General features: G+C 37.0%; 1 protein-coding gene across 6 annotated transcripts in view; it reads right to left on the bottom strand.

The window, feature by feature from the left end:
- NRG3 (neuregulin 3) overlaps nucleotides 1–17,008 on the bottom strand; it is a 1,059,087-nt gene that overhangs the window by 128,495 nt on the left and 913,584 nt on the right. For 4 of the 6 annotated variants that reach the window (XM_073241095.1, XM_073241097.1, XM_073241096.1 and 1 more), the window contains exon 4: nucleotides 2,499–2,525. In XM_073241095.1, coding sequence (XP_073097196.1) covers nucleotides 2,499–2,525 — 27 coding nt within the window. The remainder of the gene's footprint in view (nucleotides 1–2,498; nucleotides 2,526–17,008) is intronic. The other 2 variants (XM_037003102.2, XM_037003105.2) reach the window with 1 other exon arrangement.

The raw sequence follows: 17,008 nt of genomic DNA, 5'->3' as shown, positions 1-17,008 counted from the left end.
CCCTGTATGGCCCTGAAAGATGACTGGTTAGCCAGAGATGGGTAAGATTCCTCAAGGGAGGAACAACCTAAGACAGGCACAGTCGCAGGGAGGCCATCAGAAGAGAAATTGGGGACCAACAGAGGTGAGGCTTAGAACCTCACCCCCCCTGTTTTGAGAGAAATCTTCTGCATCCGTGGATGTTTTGTTGCCCTTGTCTAGCTTGGATTAATACTTAAGTCTATAGGCACACACCTGATCATCTACATTTGCCCTCTTACAGCACTAAATTATGTTTTCTACCTTTATCTTGCATCTACCTACCACTTCAGCATTTTATTAATAAATAATAATAATAATAATAATAAGGGAGAAATGTGGGATTCACATATAAATCAAGTATAAAAGTCAAACGAATAATCATATCTGACTTGATTGTTTATAGTTCATGATGCGTGATCAAAACCGAAAGTTTCTGTGATGACTGCCCTTGCACTGTTTACCATGTAAGAACTTATTCACTATATAAGACCTTGTTCACCATGTAAGAACTCATTTGTTATGCTTCAGAAGATTGGAGATTGTTGAGATATACGCTTGGGGTTGATTAATGACTGTGCATTGAGTCCCCTATACAGAATTTTATTGTTGTTAACAACCATTTGATCAATAAACATGAGAGTTGCCCTCTCAAAAAAAAAAAATCTCTTAGACATAAACATGAGTGACCTCTTCTTAAACATATTTCCCCGGGCAAGGGAAACAAATACAAAAATGAACAAATGTGACTATATCAAGCTGAAAAGCTTCTGTACAGCAAAGGACACCATCAATAGAACAAAAAGGTATCCTACAGTATGGGAGAATATATTCGTAAATGGCAGATCCAATAAAGGCTTGACATCCAAAATATATAAAGAGCTCACACACCTCAACAAACAAAAAGCAAATAATCCAGTTAAAAAATGGGCAGAGGAACTGAACAGACAGTTCTCTAAAGAAGAAATTCAGATGGCCAACAGACACATGAAAAGATGTTCCACGTCGCTTGTCATCAGAGAAATGCAAATTAAAACCACAATGAGATATCGTCTCACACCAATAAGGATGGCTACCATCCAAAAGACAAACAACAACAAATGTTGTCGAGGTTGTAGAGAAAGAAGAACCCTCCTACACTGCTGGTGGGAATGTAAATTAGTTCAACCATTGTGGAAAGCAGTATGGAGGTTCCTGAAAATGCTCAAAATAGGAATATCATTTGACCCAGGAATTCCACTTCTAGGAATTTACCCCAAGAATGCAGCACTCCAGTTGAAAAAGACAGATGCACCCCTATGTTTATTGCAGCACTATTTACAATAGCCAAGATACGGAAGAATCCTAAATGTCCATCGGTAGATGAATGGATAAAGAAGATGTGGTACATATACACAATGGAATATTACTCAGCTATAAGAAAAAAACAGATCCTACCATTTGCAACAACATGCATGGAGCTAGAGGGTATTATGCTCAGTGAAATAAGCCAGGCAGAGAAAGACAAGCACCAAATGATTTCACTCATATGTGGAGTATAACAAAAGAAAACTGAAGGAACAAAACAGCAGCAGAAGCACAGAACCCAAGAATGGACTAATGGTTACCAAAGGGAAAGGGACTGGGGAGGATGGGTGGGAAGGGAGGGATAAGGGTGGGAAAAAAGAAAGGGAGCATTACGATTAACATGTATAGTGTGGGGGGGCACAGGGAGGGCTGTGCAATACAAAGACAAGTAGTGATTTTACAGCATCATACTATGTTGATGGACAGTGACTGTGAACAGGTATGTGGGGGGGACTTAGTGAAGGGGGGAGCCTAGTAAACATAATGTCCTTCCTGTAATTGTCGATTAATGATACCAAAATAAAACTAATAAAAAATAAAGAAAAAAAAAGAAAAAATATAAAAAGCAAGAAAAAAAAACATGCCACTCACCACAGACACTTTCAAAGAATGTATTTTAGTTTTGTAAATGGAAATGTTTACATGGCCCATACTCCAAATTAAGATTGATACCAAAATGTATCCAAAGCATTCATCATGCAAAAGGAAAAGGAATTAGGGTAGAAAATAACAAAAACTGATATTTTTAAACCATCACCGTCACTTTCTATCATTTATTGAAGATGCCACCTTGTAGACCTTATGCTAAGCAATTTATAAGTGCAGTAAAATAGAACTATTATTACCCCTGTTTTATAGATAATTGAGAATTACAGCAAACAATCAAAGCCAGGAGCCAAATCCCACTTCTGTATGATGACAGAGCTGCATTTAACATTAAATTGCCTACCCAATAGGTAGTTAAGTCTTTCATTTTGAGCCTTTACTTAGTGAAAAATAGAGAAAAACATTTTTTACTACTAATAGCATCTGATGAGACATTTTGATTATAATCAGGTGGGGAAGGAGAACACTATATTCATTATCAAACTTAGCGTTTCTCAGATATTCGAGCAGCAAATTTTTAGTCTTACCCATGAATTCAATTCCCAAGTGGTCTGCTACACCAAAGTCAGCATGTAAGAAAGGGAAACAGAAAAAAAGATTAGAAAAACTTCCACAACACAATCGATGCTTCTAAGACTGATCTTTCAAATAAAAAAGAAAAAGTGTTTCAGTTTTAACCACCATGTCTGCTTAAGAAAGATAATTTACAGATTGCCAACAATTAGAGGTGCTCTTAACACTGATTGGTATTTCCCAATAGCCTGGGACCTTACTTGACATAATGTTGCATAAATTACCAGTTACGCTAAGTATAAATTTAGCCAAAGAGAAAAAAAAACACTGTACATGCAAAGAATATCCAGGACCAAAGTTATTTTCAGAACTCATAATGTCTTAGGTAGAATAATTACCTGTTCAATATAAACTTACTTGAACCTCTATGATAATAATATGTAAGTAAAGAACTTCTGCATGACAGACCTTAACCAGGTTCTCTTCACCTTCGCACAAAAGAAATGATGCTGGATTTTTTTCCTTTATATGTTAAGTGTGAAAGCTATGCTCCAGTGAGACTAGAAATCTTACATTTGCCTTACATGAGACAGGTCAGAGCACAAATCCTGTCTATCTGACCTTTGGTGCTATGACAATTAAACTTGCCAGCACTTCCTGTCAAAAACGTAATGGCAGATGGGTTCATGTCTGCTCTGTGTGCATGTGGACAGCTGAATGTCTGTGATCAAGAAAAGTGATAAACTAAGCCTGGCTAAGCCCAGGCATTCAAACTTAGAGGTTCATTTTTTTAAAGGGTGCTTTCTTTTAATCACTCAGTTTTAAAATACATTGCATTATTTAATGATGGTTTCTGTGGTAGTTATATGTTTCTTAAATGAGAATAAATGACAGAAAAAGGTGTTGCTACAACCAACTGTATTTTTTTTAAGACTAATTTACTAGGCTTCCTTTTATGAACTCCCTATTTAGCAAAGAAGCTTTTCTTTTTAGAAAATATGGATTTATTTATCTCGACTATTTCAGTGCTTTTCTTATTTGTAAATAATTCATTTTTTAATTGTATTGGGTTATATATAATATAAAATTTATGTATAAATATATAAAATAAATAAAATTTGTCATTTTAACCATTTTCATTGGCAATAATGACATTAACAGAGTTGTGCAGCTATCACCACTATATTTCCAAGAGTTTTCTATCACTCCAAAAATAAACTACCCACTAAGCACTTAATTTCCCATTTTTCCCTCCCTCCAGCCCCTGATACACTCTAGTCTACATTCTGTCTCTATGAATTTGCCTGTAATTAGCAAGCCATTAGCCCCTGCCTGGTTGAACAAGAACTTTCTAGTGCAGCTAAGATGGCTCAGAAATGGCTGGCTGTTGTCTGTTTTTCTGGCAAGTATAATCAATGGCTACTCCCTATTTTTCTCTCAAGCCTGGCTGCTTCACCTCTCTATGTGATAGACGACATGGAGAATCAGGCTTTGTGAATCTGGGAATTGTAGTAAGTGGCACAGTTGATAAATTTGAGGGCTATCTGAATACTTTAAGCCACAATGAATCCATGATCAATACAAGAGAAATCAGAATTTGAAAACTATTTAAACACTGAAAGGAGTAAGTAGATTTCTTAAGGAAAAGGAAATCTGTCTCTCCTTAACATAACAGGAAAGTCACATCTAATTACTAGTTGTAATTCTCAGAAATACTGTTAAGCAACGTGCAGTTTATGTTCTTGTATTTTAATAGGGAACTTATTTATTAATTTTTATAATGACATTCGTGAAAACTGACACTACTGAAACATACCCATAACAAGCTAGATTATTTAAAATCTCTCTCATATGCTCACACACACATTTCCATTCCTTTATTAAAATGCTAAAGACAGTGATCATTATTGCAGGTCTAAAGATACTGACAGGGTTTGTTTCATACAAAAGGATCAATGAAAATCCATGAAGAACATGACAGAAAAGCAATTAATTTTGTCAATTGAGTCATATTCAGTAAATAAACTGCAATATTTCTCAACCCTTCACTAGCTCTTTTCTTAAAGCAAACAACCTTTCTAGGGATATTTAGGCCTGCATGAAACAGCAAGGGGCATGTGGTGGGAAATAATCAATCATTCATTCATTTATTCATTCACTCAACAAACCATGTAGCAAGAACTGCCAAGTAACAAATGCCAAGATCCTGGGGTGGAAGAGGAGGCACATAGCTTAAGCTTAACACAGTTTGATTTCCCCTATGACATGTATTAGAATGTATCATTTCTAGCTTTTTAACAGCTTGATTAACTTTTATAAGTAAACTTTGCAGTTATTTTAGAATATTCACACCTTTTGATATTAATAGTGGCTGACATTTACTGAGCTCTTACTATGTGCTAGTTAGGAACTGCTCTTAAGCATCATCTTTCAGAAACTTACAAAGTTGTCATTATCCTCATTGTTACAGATGAGGAACAGAGGCACAGAGAAGTAAACAAACTTTCCATAATCACATTGCTGGTAAGTGGTGGGAACACAGTTTTGCAGAAGCACCTTGCCTCTCAGCCATGAGTTTACATATACCCTCCCTATGAAGAAAGGTTAATTTTTACAAATTACTGAGGTAATGAGCTCAGGGAGGAGCTATTCAATCCACTTCAGAGAAAAAAAAAGTTTTCACATATTCTCAGGCACCATAGAAGCACCACTATTTACTTCCTCATCCTTAGTTTTTTAATAAAGTACAGAATATAAACATTGTGGAGGAGGTTTCCCTCTTTTCAAGGAACCAAAGTGGCCAATCATTAATATTTCTCCACTGCTTATTACTAGGGAGGTTTCTTCACGACAAGGCTGACCTAACTGAAGTTATCTGCTTGTACGTACGGCAAGTGATATATAGTGTTGTGTCTGAATAGGTGCCAAATGGTGAGCCAAATAATTTGAAAATCGGCAACATATAGTTAACAAATGCCAGCAGCCCTGCTGTAGACCTGGAATATTCTTAAGATGTAAGGTCTAGCTCACAGAACCCAAGAAAGGGCTAACAGTTACCAAAGGGAAAGGTACTGGGGAGGATGGGTGGGAAGGGAGGTACAAGGGGGGAAAGGGGCATCACGATTAGCAGACATAATGTAGGAGGGGCACGGGGAGGGCTGTGCAACACAGAGAAGACAAGTAGTGATTCTATAGCATCTTACTACGCCGATGACAGTGACTGTAATGGAGTATGTGGCGGGGACTTGATAATGGGGGGAGTCTAGTAACCATAATGTTGCTCATGTAATTGTCGATTAATGATACCAAAAGAAAAAAAAATGTACTGTCTACATAGGTGACTGGGGAGATAAACCTAGTATTTCATGCAGTCAAAACTCCTGGAAATTCAAGGCTCACATGGTTTCAAAGTATCCCTGGTTCCTCTGTGTGAACAATTCAAAGTCTCTTTTTTATATGCTGACAGACACATGGAGGCTACCAACAGCTTCCTCAGTGTGAGCAGGATGTGGAAGAGCAAGTGAAAGAATCCTTGGCTTGATTCCAATCTTAGGGTGAGATGAGATTTGAGTTGAAAATGTTTTAAAAAGTTAGAACACTGGCTTAAAGTTCAACAGGTTTCTCCACTGCAACAATGCCTAAAAACCTTCACAATATGTGTGCCAAGACTCTCCTGGTGGTGGTCACTAGGCAGTGTTTCCAACTTGATGTAAACAACTACTATACCACAGAGCATCCCATGGGATTAGTGATCTTTGGTACTCACTCTGGGAAACATGTACTGTATCAGTGGGGAGTAAACCAGCCACTGGGCTATAAAACATGCCAGTTATAATGGCTTATCTTAACAATAGACCTGAAATCTGTCACTGTGGATTCCACCCACAGATTCTTGTCAAATGCCTTTTGACTGGTGGCACTTTAGGAAGAGATAGCTCATCCCAAAAGAGAAGACAAAATTGGATTTATGAAGATGGTAAGCTGGGCCCTGAATGTTTGCTGACCCCTATTACCTGAGCTTATCATTCTCTAGTAGTTTCTGAAATCGCTGTAAAGACATAATTGCCTCATGTTTCTTCAATGAGTCTGTGTATTCTGCCTGCTCCCAGGTAAGATCATGGAGAGGGTTATGAGATGTCATATATTGAGTCATTGGTATGCATGTCCAGTTAATTACAACAAGTCAGGTAAAGAAGAAAAGCCTGGGAGAGACTCCAAGGTTTCTGATTAGGAGGACAGCAGGGGCTAAGGGTGGACCTGGCTGTGATTGCTAAGGGAAGTTTCAGTCTGGAAGCAACACATGACATCCACTGACTATGTATGTTTCAATCAAGTTATGGGGTCAAAGGATGGGGGAATAGGGTTCACCATAAGGTACCAGAACAGAGTAACTGTGTCATTAGGAGGAAATAACATGAGGCAGTCAAGAGAATGTGGCAACTGGGTACAGGGTAGCAGCCACAACTGAATCCGCAGGCCATAGGTCCTACAAAGGCAGAGAAGGAGAGCTGGTAAAGATGTGAGCACACAGGTAAGGTGACGCAGACAAGTTCCTTTCTAAGCACTGTTGTCCTAAAAGAAGCAAGGATATTATCATGCTATCCTTTTACTAGTTAACTTAATGCAAGAGTTAAAGTATGAATATAGGTTAGATTCTAAACTCAATGCTCCCTTCATAAATTATGCTATCTCATTAAATATATAGTTTTATTTTTATCAGTACATATATATTTGATTTTATAATTTATACATGTTCATGAATAAAATTTGGAAAGTAAAAAAAAATACATTAATAAAAATAAATTAACATCTCTCTTACTACCTCCTAAATGTAATTCCTGTTAATTTTTTGTCCAGTGTTTTCTAGTCTTTCCTCTGTACCTGTAAAATGAAGTTAAAGTCATTTTTACACAAAATCACCCTGTACCATGTGCCTAAATCAGAGGACATTCTGTGACCATATCAGCTCCATAATCCAATTCCCCTCTCAATCCATCATATCAGAACTGACAACATTTTCTATGGTTGAGAGTAAGCCCTGGCATTATTGCTGTGGCCAGCCTCATGCCAGACAGGTCATCAATCACAAAGAAGCAAAACCACTTTTCCAGAAAAGCACAGAGACGCATTTTCTTTTCGGTGGGCCTTGTTATGAAACACGGCCTCTTTATTTTTCTTCTCAAAAGCTCTATTGCTGATTCCTGTTGAATAGAAACACCTCTGTTTCACATTATCTTTTCTTCCTCTAAATAAGAATGTTTATTCAAATCAAAAGAGGAGAAGCAGGCAGTCATGGAGACTGTCCTACGTGTCTGGGCAGTGCAAACTCATCATGAACACACTGCTCCATAAAATGAAATATTACAACAGGTTTACAATGTAGGTTTATAACTGGTCATTTGCTTAGGCTGCTCCTAAAAGGTGATTCTTGTCTAAATAGCAGGTAGCATTTTCCAGTGAAAACATCTTGGAGCATTAGATTGAACTCTGATTTCATGTTTCCAATTATTGATTGAGGAATTAAATAAGAATTGTCATTGTATAGACTTCTTAATTCAAAAACAATACTCTGCCTGTTTGGTTATGTAATTAATGATAGTAAATGTGTACAGCTGAATGCAGAGGCTATTGCTCACAATAATTTCTCCAGTATCTTCTTATACTTTTCTCAGCTTCTCATGTTTTCTCTGGGCATTTCTATACACATTATTTCATATGATTAAAAAAATTACCTCAGAAGTAGTACTACTGATCCCCATTTAATAGCTGAAGAAAATAAGCTCCTGTGAATAACTAAAGGTCACATTTATAGATTCCTAGATTCTGAGAGTGGAAAAATATCTTAAATCATGGGACTGAAGTGTAATTGTTTCTTTTGCTCACTGATTTATCACTCCAGCCTATCATAGTCTGACATTTTGTAAATGCTCAATAAATAGTTATTTAATGAATTAGATGCCATCTGGGCCAGCCCCTTTGCCAACTGCATGTGATATTTGGATTCCTTCAGAGCATAGCCAGCCTGCTTTCTGTCAGTTTAGTTTTTGAGGATTCCAAGAACTTGACACCTCTGGTGGCAAATCTTGATACTGAATGAAACAGTATCTACAAATGTTTCTAGAAAATTCCCCCAAGTCAGAGTACATTTAATTACATGAGTCTATAATTCTGGAGTTCAAAAATTACCAGATTACTATCTTTAATGGTCCAACATATGTACATCTTTTGTCACATGATTTTTGTATGTGATGGAAGACTCACTTGAACAAGTAGTCAATTATCAGGAAAAAATATTACAATTTTCATGATAATGAAACTGCTATTATATATGCTATTAAGGATTTTCTCTTTAAAGATTTCAAACCATTTAAGCAATCTTTGAACTAGCTGTTGTGTGACATTTTCAAAAGTCTAACTCTTCAACTTCCATCTACTTTCATATCAGTGAAGACATACAGAAAAGATAATGGTTAACAGAGTTAAGGATTACCATAAAATGAGAGGAAGTCTACTCGACAAAAAGAAATAAACAAAAGAAAGGAAATAAAGGTGTACATGGTAATCAGCATTGTTATGTGTTTGTAGTTGCCACACTAATTAATTAAAGACTTTGGACAAATTGTTTTAATACTATGCATTTAACTATTCTCCCAAATTCAATTATAACATTATCATAAAAATACTAATTCATAAAATGATGGAATGATGAACACATTTTAAGAAACATTACTCTGAGCTACAATCCTCTCACCAAGAGGCAAAGTGATTAATCCCCAGCTCCCAACAGAGATGACAGCTTTGGTAACATGGAGATCCTGATAAAGGGATCTTTTGCTGCCCATTTACCAAAAGAGAGGATCTAAAGAGAAATATTTCCCAAGGGACCTGTGTGAGGTAGAAGATTCTGGGTCCTGAAACGACTGACCCAGGTGTTTATCTGGAATACCCAAATGCAGGATGTAGTGGAGCTGGTAGAAAGGCTCATTCATGATGGAGTAAGACAGACAAAGTCCATGTTAAGAAAGTGGCAAAAAGAACTGGTTCTAAGGAGGCAAGTTAAAGTCATAAACAGGGAGAGGTACGTTTAGGTTAGGACTCAGGAAAATGAGCAGCCTCTGAGTGTGCAATTCATGGCAGGCTGGAGCAACTGTTTCAGGACTGGGGGCAGAAAAACCCCCAAAACCCATCTGTGTTGGAAATCTGTTCTTAAATGATCAAGGAATGGTGTGGGACAAAACAAAACCGACCTGAAACTACTCTTCAGGTTGGGCTCGTCATGACTGGCAGGCAACTGTAGCCTTTGAATGGCAGGCTTGGCATTGTGAATGCCTGTCTGGCATTGTTTGCTCTATTTTGTTTTATGTGAAAGTATTCACTTTTATGGAAAGTTGTATTACAAATACTTTTCAAATGCAAGAGGTAACTGACATTTCCTGCAGGAAATCACTAAAAAATAAGAAAAAATAATCACACCTTTCCCTTAACTTTCTTAAGTATTCTGTTCTGCCAGCACTTCCCTAAATAGGCCCTGTACGCACACACCTCATTTTTTCCCAGCCATCCCACTAACCTTGAATGTCTTTTCTCATGGACTCCCAAATGTTCCCCCTACTCTTTCCATCTTTCAAAGCCCACCCCACCTGAAGATGTCTCTGATTGCCTGAAATAACATTGCGTCTCCATTTTCTATGAATGACAATGGGATCTGCATTTAGGAAATAGGATTATTATGTCCCCAATTACAAGTAGGAGTGATATATCTGTATTGTAACTAGTCAGTTAACCTGGGACCTTCCCCACTGCCCCTCCTTCAGTTCTTCAGTGCTTTCCAAATAGCAGATAATAAGTAAATGCTACTTAAACTTTTCTCATAATCCCACTAATGTTTTTTCACTTAACTATACTTTTGTGTTATTTTAAAAAACAAAATGTTTGAAAACTATTATTATTTCTCTCAGGCTATATTTTCCACCTTAGCCTTCCATATTTTCTGGGCATTTCCAGTAGGTTTCCATTAAAATTCACGCACACATACACCTGCACACATAGGCTCTGTATTCAGAGTTACATAGTTTATTCTTCATTGAATTGTGAATTGCCTGCAGGGAAGAAAGAAAGAAAAGAAATAGTAAAGTCTTTTCCCATTCTCCCACTTCAGTCACTTGAGGCCTTCACATACATGGCTATGCACATAAATTCTTATTTTAATGTCGTGAAAGAAAAGAAACGAGCACTGATAGCCACTAGAGTTGCAGAGAAAAGCTTGCACAAGGCTTTCATCCATCGCCACGCCTGGCCATCAGGTTCTCCACTCCTGGGCTCCTCCCCTGCCTCTTTCCATACACACACTGAGCCCCACCTTTAGAATGAATGCAGGTGATTCAACACACATGCTTTTTAGAGCTCCACATAGCTGGAAGCACTGCGCTCTCTTGTTCATCTTTTCAGACTCTGCTCACACAACTCCCTGAGAGGTGTCCTGGCCAGTAACACTTTGCTCTTTCAATTCTACCTTGTGGTCATTCATTCAGCAATACCAGTTCCTTCCAGATGTGCCCCATCAAAGCATTTTTGTTGTCTGAACACACGCAATGAATGGTAATGAGTATCTGGATAAATCAATCGATTTATTTGTTTAAATACACATATTCATGACGCCTGATATTTGGTACTTTGTTTTTAAAATGATAACAAAATTAGGCAACTGGGAAAGAAATGTGGCAACCTTCTGGTCTCTATTGTTATTTATGTTTAATTGTTCCATTCTGACAAGAAAATACATTACAATACTGGGGAACATCTTAATTTAGTATTTAATTCCATAAATTTTGTGTTTATTTTTTCAATAAAATGCACTAATATGGGAATAGTTTCATAGCTTATAATCCTTATGCTGGATATTTCTGTTACCAAGTTTAAAAGTCACATCAATTTATGCTTATAAATACCTGAACACCTGGGAATACTTGATAATGAGCACAACAGATGAAACACTTGGGCTCACTAATGGATTAATTTATTACTTCTGCAGACTTAAAATGTAGCAATAGAATGAAAATTATTTTCCCTAAATGCATAATCAGCTGAGAGTGTTTTTTTGTCTCATTTAAATGCAAAGAACAATTCTTCTTTTCCTACCTGCTTTCTAAATCCATTAAGCAGTTAATAACATAAGGGCTAATGTAAGCTTCCTTTATTTAATAGAAATCAAGAAATGGAAATTAAACTGGCAGAGCCTTTTCCCAATAATGGCTTCCCCCAGAGTAGCTGGATTATTCTTAGTAGTGCAGAAAAACCAAAGGAAGCTCCTTTATTAAAATCATGGAAAAGACCATTATCTAATTTTGCCCATAATTAGCTGGGAACTTAGTCAAATCCAGGTACTTTGAAGTTCTTATCCTCTTCCTCCCACTACCTTCTTCTATAGTCTTAATAATTCTCTATATGTATTTCCTAGATATCTGAATGGAAATAATTACTCTGCTGCACATCCTATTAGTGAGATAACCTTTTTAAAATGGTGCACACATGTTAGAAAGTGAGTTTGAATGAATTTACAAAATTCTAATTTTATATCACTTAGACATTTGCAAGGCAAATGAACAATCTACAACATTATTCCTTGAAACTACCATCTACAAATGATATACTTGAAAGTCAATATGATATCCTCCCACTTATTCTCATAGTATCCTTCCTAGGTATGGTATTTTACAGATGAGAAAACCGAGATTCAGAGAGATGGATTAATTTGTTCAAGGTGGGAAACATTAGTCAAATCCAGGTACTTTGAAGTTCTTATTCTCTTCCTCCCACTACCTTCTTCTATAGTCTTAATAATTCTCTATATGTATTTCCTAGATATCTCATTAAAGAGATATCTTTCATTAAATTAAATGAAATTTATTAAATTTCATTAAATCATGCCACTGTCACCCACAGAAAACTCTCCACCTTGCCGAGCATGCCATGCCAATCCACCATGAATGATCCAGCCCCAGTCTGCTTCTCCAGCCCTACACCTCCATACTCCCTCAGCAACTCCGAAGCTTCATGCTGCTCACATGCATTCTGGTGAACTGTATTCATTTACAATGGCTCATTTCAAAAACTGTCAGAAAGATGCATTTTCCAACAAAATGTCTTCAATAGAAATCGTCTTTCACTGAGTGTTTTGTGTTTATATACTTTAAGTTTCAACAGACCCTAATTATTATAGTTGTTCGTTTACTTGCCCATCTTCCCCCAAATGACTATAAGCAACCTAATACAAAGATAATGCTTAGTTTGTCTTTATATTACAGATTTAAGGATTTTTCCTGGTCCAGAGAGAGCACTTGAATAAATAAAGAAAAACTAAGTAGCTGCAGGAATTTACTCGGTGTAATCTCTGTTACTAGTAGTTCCTTCCATCCTTCCTCCATTGCTTCAGGGAAGGGAGATTTAAGCAAGAAAAAAGAAAAAAGATAGTTTTGAGCTGCAAAATTGTTGGCCTGGAAGGAGCTGAACTATGAAATGATAGATTTGATAGTATGGACAAAGAGCCAGACTCTCCCTGCAGATTAATATGTTAAAGATTTTCTAGATGAAGAGAAGAAATAGAGGAATGCCAAAATGCCTGCGAGGTGACCTTCAGAAGATGGACAGTGCTGCTGCCCACCATGGGCTTCCTACCGCCGCAGTTAGAGGCGGTACCCACCGCCCCAGTTAGAGGAAGGGAAGCGGGCTCTCGAATGGGGCTGCCTTGAACTTGCTAAGTATAGACTCTGGAGGCAGTGAGACCGCAAAGCACCCCATGTCCACTCTCACAACCTCAGCTTTTCAAAGAAGGATGAAATGCCTAGAGGCTGCAAAAAGATGGGCTCCAGGTGTGCCAGGGTGGGAAGCAGCTATACAAACCAATTTATTCCCTGTCCACCTGATAGGCACAGTAACTGTGAGAGCTTGACATAAATGAGTTATGAGGTTGAGAAGACTGCAGGATATAGCAATGACCTTTGTGGCCTGCAAACAACATAATAATTAGGACAGCTCAGCAGATGCCAGCATGGATAGGCAAAGACCAAGAGGATGTGCCCAACCATAACCTCTGCCTCTTACAACTGCACTAATGCCAGAACTTGGACACAAACATCAGGGAACAATCATCAGTGATAAACTGTGGTTATACTTTTCTCTAACCCAGTAGAATGTAATTTGAAATTGAAAAAAAAATTCAAGTGCTAAAGATAATAATAAAGCTTAAGTTTGTTGAGGGCTTAATCTAAGCAGTCATTCTTCTATGTACTTCATGAGTTTTAATTCGTTTTAAACCTAGAGCAATTTTATGAAGGCAGTGCTATTTTTAGTCTCATGTTAGAGATGAAACTGAGGCACACAGAGATTAATTATATTCCTCAATTTATGACTAACAGTGCTGGGATTAAACCCAGGTTTCAAGTATTTACTATTTGAATCCACTATGCAAATGGCTTTTTATACACTTCTACTTTGTAGATGGAGATCTGTTACTGCTACAAAGTTAACAAGTGGATTTATTAATTTATTACATTGCAAAATTAGACATGACACAGTTACACTGAGCTCAATATTGCCACGTTATGCTTAAATTTCACTTTACTTAAACTTTTTCTCTTTTTTAAATTGGAATTTCTTTCTCCTGAAAAATTTGGAATATAAAGTAAGGTATTTTGTGTCATAACTAAACAAAATATTTAAGCAGCAAGATGCACAGAAATTTTCAATGAATTTTGTGGTATTTTAAGCTACTAAGCACTTACTATCAAACTGTTCTTGCTATGAGCATTTGAAGTATTAAACCAAACACTTTTAGTTAGTCAGTGTCAAATCAGTTTGAACTTTTGTTTTGAGTAATTTTCCTCTTCATGTTAATAGACAGATGGTAAATCCTAGATAAAGGGTTCAAAGTCATAGGAGATTTAAATGATGACATTTTCCCCTTGTTCAAATTGAGCCTTCCCTAGAGGAAATGAAATTAATTTGCTCATTGCAGTAAGTAAATTGTGACAACAGCTCATTCAGGTCCAGAAATGTCACTCAAAGATAATAGGAAGAGGAGTGAATTGTGTGAGGGCTGATGACCCATTGCTCTGGAGGCCTGCATGACTGCCACAAGCCAAATTCTCCTCCACACCAACTTCATCTATTTCTTCTAGCACTGATGTCAGTGCCCCATCCTTAGCTGCCTCTCCAAAGTGAAAACTTCTTGCAGCATCCTCCGTAGACCTGATCTTCACTTCTCTGTCGAGCTTCCTCTTGCATTTGTGATGCTTTGCCTGACCCTTCACTTATCTAGCTCAACACGTCCTCCACATCATTCTGGTTTAAGCCAGCTGCATCTCTCACCTGGAAGGTTTTATTTCCATAATAGCCTCCTTCTTGATTTCTCTGCTTCCAACCTTGCCCCCACCTACTGTCTCTTCCTACACAGCAGCAAGAGAGAGCTTTTTAAAACTTAAGCCAGGTTGCATTATTACTTGGCTCAAAAATCTGTCCTGTGGCTTTCCATATCACTTAGAATAGAAGCTAAAGTCATCCTTAGGATTAAAAATGGACCCATACTATCTGTTGCTCCACTAACTCTTTGGCCATACTACTACAATTATCCTTCTCCCTTTCCCCAAGTCGACCTCCCATACCTCCTGGCATCTCTTCTAACTCGGGAACTTTCTTCTGATTTGGAGTCATGGGCTGGCTGCTCCTCCTTCATGTTTCCTACAGATCCCAACACAATTCAGTACCTCACCTTCTTTCACAGCTAATGGTGTTTTACCAGAAATCATATTGTATAAAATAACTCTTATCTCCCTCACCCTACTCTTCACTATGGCTTAGAATTTATTACCATATGAAGTTGTCATATCTTTTTGGTAATTTTTCATTTTCTTCCCTGCTTCAGACTAGAATGTGAAGGTTCATGAGGAAGGGACTTTCACCTGTGTATGAGTATGCTCAGGCTACCATCACAAAGTACTACCTACTGGATTGTTCAAATAACAGAAATTTATTGTCTCCAGTTCTGGAGTCAAGAAGTTTGAGACCAAGGTTGTCAGAGAGTTGGTTCCTTCTGAGGCCTGTGAAGGGCAATCTTTTCCATGCCTCCCTGCTAGCTTCCAGTGATTTGCTGGCAATCTTTGGCATTCCCTGTCTTGTGGATGCATTGTCCTGATTTCTGCCTTCATCTTTAGATAATGTTCTCTCTGCATACATGCCTGTGTCCAAATTTCCCCTTTTCATAAGGACATTAGTCATCTTACATTAGGGCCCACCCTAATAGCCTCATTTTAACTTGTTTATCACTGTAAAGACTTGATCTCCAAATAAGGTCACATGCTGAGATACTAGAGATTAAGGACCTCAACATATGAATCTTGAGGACACAATAAACCCATAACAACCTGTTTTCTGTTTTAGTTATTGTATCCAAGACATTTAGAACAACAGCTGGTACAATATAGGTGCTCAAAAAGTATTTTTTGAGTCAATGAATGAAATTCATCACAGCAAAACTCAGGTTGAGACAATTTATCCATTAATATTTTTCCAGTTTTGTGTGAACTTTTCATCAAATGCACTTACAATTTTAATAGATATTAGTTTTTCTGCTACTATTGTTCTTTCTTTTTATATCTGTATAAAATCACAATTTAATTATTTATTTATATCTTTTGTAAATATTTGCTTAATATGTATGCTAAAATGTGTTCTATGAAGTCTCTTGCAGGTATTAGAATAATTTTAAAAATCCTTTCCTCCAAATTCTATGGACTCAAAATATAGTCTCTAAATCCAGAGTTATCCAGCATCTTTGGGTTTCTACTAATCAAATCCTTGGACCAAAGACTGGGATACAAAAATGTTGAAGATACGACCTGTGCCCTAAAAAATGTGTCAGTCTAGGATGATGAAATGCCATCTCCACCATGAAAAACCTTGGAATGCAGCACTAATGACACACAAATTTCCTAAAATGAACTTTCTAAGGAATACATTACTTGGTGGTACCTAGAAAAATGTGGTTTGGTGGAAAAAGATATCAGCATCTGATTAGATGGGATTTAAATCCTGATTTTGCCTTTAAATAACCATATGCGATCTTTGGCAAGTTAGTTAACATTTCTATGTCTCCATGTCCTCATCTATTTAAGAAATAAAATGTGCCTACCTCATGAAACAATAATAATCACAAGTAAAGTCTAAACTCAAAATTAAAGAAACTAGAAAAAGAACAAATGAAACCCAAAGTTAGTAGAAGAGGAGACATATTAAAGATGAGAGCAGAAATAAATAAAATAGAGAAGAATAAAACAACAGAAAAAAAGTCAATGAAATTAAAAGCTGGTTCTTTGAGAAAATCAAATAGATACTCCCCTAGCCAGAATTGTTAGGAAGGAGAGAGAGAGTAAACAAACAAAATAATAAATGAAGAAGAAATAGCCACACAGATGCCACAGAAATACAAAGAAATATTAGAGAATACTATGAACAATTACATACCAATAAA

This window comes from Manis javanica, chromosome 7 (assembly GCF_040802235.1).
Source record: "Manis javanica isolate MJ-LG chromosome 7, MJ_LKY, whole genome shotgun sequence".
Lineage (NCBI taxonomy): Eukaryota > Metazoa > Chordata > Mammalia > Pholidota > Manidae > Manis > Manis javanica.
The sequence above is the reverse complement of the archived record's forward strand: the minus strand, read 5'-3'. Positions and strand labels throughout refer to the sequence as shown.